General features: G+C 49.5%; 1 protein-coding gene across 1 annotated transcript in view; it reads right to left on the reverse strand.

Moving 5' to 3' along the window:
• The window catches only part of ABCC1 (ATP-binding cassette, sub-family C (CFTR/MRP), member 1), a 125,970-nt gene extending 121,350 nt beyond the window's left edge, over nt 1-4,620 (reverse strand). The window contains exons 1-2 of the mRNA XM_011991183.1: nt 4,568-4,620; nt 2,633-2,758 (exon numbers count right to left, since the gene is read on the reverse strand). Coding sequence (XP_011846573.1) covers nt 2,633-2,758; nt 4,568-4,585 — 144 coding nt within the window. The 5' untranslated portion in view covers nt 4,586-4,620. The remainder of the gene's footprint in view (nt 1-2,632; nt 2,759-4,567) is intronic.

Below are 4,620 nucleotides of genomic sequence, written 5' to 3' on the forward strand. Positions count from 1 at the left end.
AAAAGAAAAAAAAAGAACAGCCCAACATTTGACAAACGGGGATACCTGGCTGCCACACACTCACACACACTGATACATAATACACACAACAACCACTGACTCATAAGCCCCTCCCTCTCTTCTGTGTCAGGCACCAGCCAGGGATCCAAAATGAAGTGACCCAGGTATGATCACTGCCTTTGTGAACTTTATACATATGCAAGCACACACAACACAAAGACACACATACACACATACTCAGACACACACATGAACTTAAGCACACAAGCACACATTCACATATAAGCACATACACGCATATACATGCCTGTAACTACAGAGACACACCAGCATGCACATGCATGCATACACACAGGTACACACAGATGCACAGGAACACATACACAGACACACGCACTTGCTCATTTCTCCAACCCAGCTCCTCTTTGGGCAAGGAAATACCAATACGGGACTCAGAACATACAGTAGACATGCATTTCTTTTTTTTTTTTTTTTTGAGACAGAGTCTCACTCTGTCACCCAGGTTGGAGTACAGTGATGTGATCTCCGCTCACTGCAACCTCCACCTCCCAGGGTCAAGTGATTCTGCTGCCTCAGCCTCCCGACTGAATTATTCTTCCTGATGCTCTCCCGCCACCTGCTCCCCAACTTGGCTTACTTTTAATTACTTAATTAATAATTAAAAGATGGGGAGATGGGGTCTTACTATGTTGCCCAGGCTGGTCTCAAACCCCTGGGCTCAATTGATCCTCTCGCCTTGGCCTCTCAAAGTGCTGGGATTACAAGCGTGCACCACCACGCCTGGCTAATTTTCGTATTTTTAGCAGAGATGGCGTTTCACCATGTTGGCTAGGCTGGTCTCGAACTCCTGAACTCAAGTGATTTGCCTGCCTCGGATTCCCAAAGTGCTGGGATTACGGGTGTGAGCCACCACGCCTGGCCTGGGACATAGGTTTCCAAAATCGCTTGGTTATCGTCAACCTCCTCCTCCATACTGACGCCCACCAAGCCCTTTTATCACCCACAAGGCGAGCCTCTGTCCCTCACAGAGGTTCAGGCCAAACCCAACAGAACCACAGAGGTGAAAAGTGCTCCCACTGCAGTCTGCCCATTATCAGCTGACTAGCCATGAATCAGCATTAAACAGGTGCTCCAAGGCCTCCCTGCCACACTCACAATAAAACCCAAACAGCTCATCCGGCTCACAAGGGGACTGTCCCACCTCTCAGGCACCCACCGTCTCTTAGTCTTCTCCTGCTGTGCTGGCTTTTTCCTGCTGTTTCCTCCACACCTCCCCACCCCAGGGCCCTCGCACTTGCTCCCCTCCATCTTCCTCTAGGTATTTGCTCCACCCACTCCCTCACCCCTGTCTCTGCTCACATGCAGTTTTCTGGGCAGGCCTTCCCAGATCTCTCTTATCAAAAGCTGCACATGAGCCCGGGCAACACAGCAAGATCCCATCTCTGTTAAAAAAAAAAAAATAAAGAATAGGCCAGGCGTGGTGACTCACGCACATAATCTCAGCAATTTGAGAGGCCAAGGCGAGAAGATCGATTGAGCCCAGGGGTTTGAGACCAGCCTGGACAACATAGTAAGACCCCATCTCCCCATCTTTAATTATTAATTAAGTAATTAAAAGTAAGCCAAGTTGGGGAGCAGGTGGTGGCAGAGCATCAGGAAGAATAGCTAATGGATCCTGGGCTTGATTCCTAGCTGATGGGTTAATCTGTGCAGCAAATCACCATGGCACACATTTACCTATGTAACAAACCTGCACATCCTGTACATGTACCCTGGAACTTAAAAGTTGAAGAAAGAAAAAAATTAGCCAGGCATGGTGGTGCGTGCCTGTAATTCCAGCTACTCAGAAAGCTGAGGTAGGAGGATTGCAAGAGCCCAGTAGGTCAAGGATACAGTGAGCTGAGATCACACCACTGCACTCCAGCCTGGGCAGCAGAGCAAAATCCTGTCTCAAAAAAAGAAGAAAGAAAAATATTAAGGGAAATGAATAAAGTGTTCCCTTTTGTTTTACTAGCAGAAGGGGTGGCCATCTCCACAATCCTCGCTGATAACTTTCCATATTTATAGAATTTCTCTGAAACTGACAAAACAGACCAAGAATCTCAAACTCAAATCCCTCAGGGGCCAGGCACCTGCCACAAGTGCAGAAAGCAAGCCAGTATAATACAATAGGGAGTGGTGGGGACTCCAGCAACTCCTCAGCTCTGCCCTGTGGGATTATAGGCCTAACCTGTCACAACTTCTCACTTTTCCAGAACATCTGGATCTGGACAGCTAGAATTCATTTAAAAAAACCTGATTTGTAATTACCTGCTCACACTTTCCAAAATCACCATGCCAAGTGAGAAACCTACAGGCCTGCAAGACACAGTAGTTCATCAACAACAAAGTAGATTCTCTCCTTCAGCTCCCCTAGTCACATTTAAGCCTCAGTTTTTCCATCTGTAAAGTAGGCGAGATGATATTCCCTGTATCAGGGGTTGAGGGATGCTGGAACGAGATCCTGGATGGATCTAAGAAATGTTAGCTGGTACCGTGTCATGCTTCTCTCTCTCTCTCACACACACACACACACACGCACACACACATACTTGTCTGTGGTCACACTTACAGGGTCGTGGATGGTTTCCGAGAACAGGGGTGAACGATCTGAGAAACAGGACAAGACGAGCTGAATGAGTACGAGGGAAAAGTAGACGTAGAAAGTGATGTCACGAAACAGATCCACCTGGGCGTCCTGCATGGTGGGGAAGGAAGGAGGAAAAAGATCACATTGTGGGGCTGTGTGCGGTGGCACACCTGTAATCCTAGCACTTTTGGAGGCCGAGACAGGCGGATCACCTGAGGTCAAGAGTTGGAGACCAGCCTGGTCAACATGGTGAAAGCCCGTCTCTACTAAAAATACAACAATTAGCCAGGCGTGATGGCAGGTGACTGTAATCCCAGCTACTCAGGAGGCTGAGACAGGAGAATCACTTGAACCCAGGAGGCGAAGGCTGCAGTGAGCCGATATCGCACCACTGCACTGCAGCCTGTGTGACAGAGCCAGACTCCATCTCAAAAAAAAAAAAAAAAAAGATCACATTTTGAGAGCAGGTAGCAGAAACCCAGAGGGCAGACAGCACCATGGAAGGTGCACCCACTCAGCTCCAGGGCCATTGCAGGCTCCCAGCTCTCCCAAGGACGTAATGGCAGAAAGCCAGCTCCATCACGGGTAGTCTCACTGCTCACTGCTGCCTGACGGGAGGAAGACAGGGCTTGGGAGTGAAACAGAGCTGTATCAAGGCCTGGCTCTCCCATACTAGCTGTGGGATCTTGTCAACTTATTGAACCACCCTGTGCCTCAGTTTCCCCACCTATAAATCACCTATGGTTCTTAACCAGGGGTGATTCTGCCTCCCAGGAAACATGTGGCAGTGTGAGGGGACATCTTGTTTGTTGTAACTTGGGAGTATTATGGCACCCAGTCAGGGGAAGCCAGGGACACCCCTAAATGTCTACAAAGCACAGGATAGCCCCTACAACCAAGAAGTCTCCTATCTAAAATGTCGATTAGTGCTGAGGCTGAGAAATTCTGTCCAAGTCACTGCAAGAGGTCAGGAAGAATATTTGTGAAACATACATAGTCCCCTGCGAGGCACTTTGAAAACATGAACTCAATCAGCATCAGCTGCCATCACTCATGACAATATGTAGGCGTTCAATGGTCAAATGTTCAGCTTCTTTTCCTTCCTTTGCCTCATGCCAGTCTCTAATTAGGTCCAAGACGGCAGGAACAGCAGGTTATTCTAAAAGCACACACTCCAGGTTGGGCGCGGTGGCTCACGCCTGTAATCCCAACACTTTGGGAGGCCAAGGTGGGTGGATCACAAGGTCAAGTGATCGAGACCATCCTGGCCAACACGGTGAAACCCCGTCTCTACTAAAAATACAAAAATTTGCTGGACGTGGTGGCGCATGCCTGTAGTCCCAGCTACTCGGGAGGCTGAGGCAGGAGAATCACTTGAACACAGGAGGTGGAAGTTGTAGTGAGCCGAGATCACGCACTCTAGCCTGGCGACAGAGCGAGACTCCGTCTCAACAACAAAAAAAGTGCACACTCCTCAAAATTCCTAGGAGCAGCTCATGGCAGCCAATGTAAACAACTTCTCCAGCCAGAACAGCAACTGATGGGACAAAGGTAACGTGAGGACAAGCCTAGGGTCCCCCAGGGGAACAGTCACTCTGCAAACACCGTTCCCGGCTCGGCTCCATCCCAGCCTGGCATCTGCCCACAGCTGCTGTCCTTGGAGGTCCCACAGGAGCCCCTGGGCGCAACATAGACAAATCGGGCCCTGGGGAAAGAAGGTGCTAGAAAAAAAGCTGGGGCTGACTTGGTGAGGATTTGGTGGGGTAGGGAAGTCACCAAGGGAGAAGCTAGGTGCTTGTGGTACCCATCCCCTGGTTCCCATGGCAACGCATGACTCCTACCCAAGCCAGAGGGACCCAGCACCTCTCCCCCCAGGGCCACTGAAGGAAGATGAGGAATGAGACCACCGCCACTTACCTCTTTTAAGGCAGTCATAATTTTCGATCTCAGGATGGCTAGGGCACACAGTA

Source organism: Mandrillus leucophaeus, unplaced genomic scaffold (assembly GCF_000951045.1).
Source record: "Mandrillus leucophaeus isolate KB7577 unplaced genomic scaffold, Mleu.le_1.0 Scaffold390, whole genome shotgun sequence".
In the NCBI taxonomy this organism is placed as follows: domain Eukaryota; kingdom Metazoa; phylum Chordata; class Mammalia; order Primates; family Cercopithecidae; genus Mandrillus; species Mandrillus leucophaeus.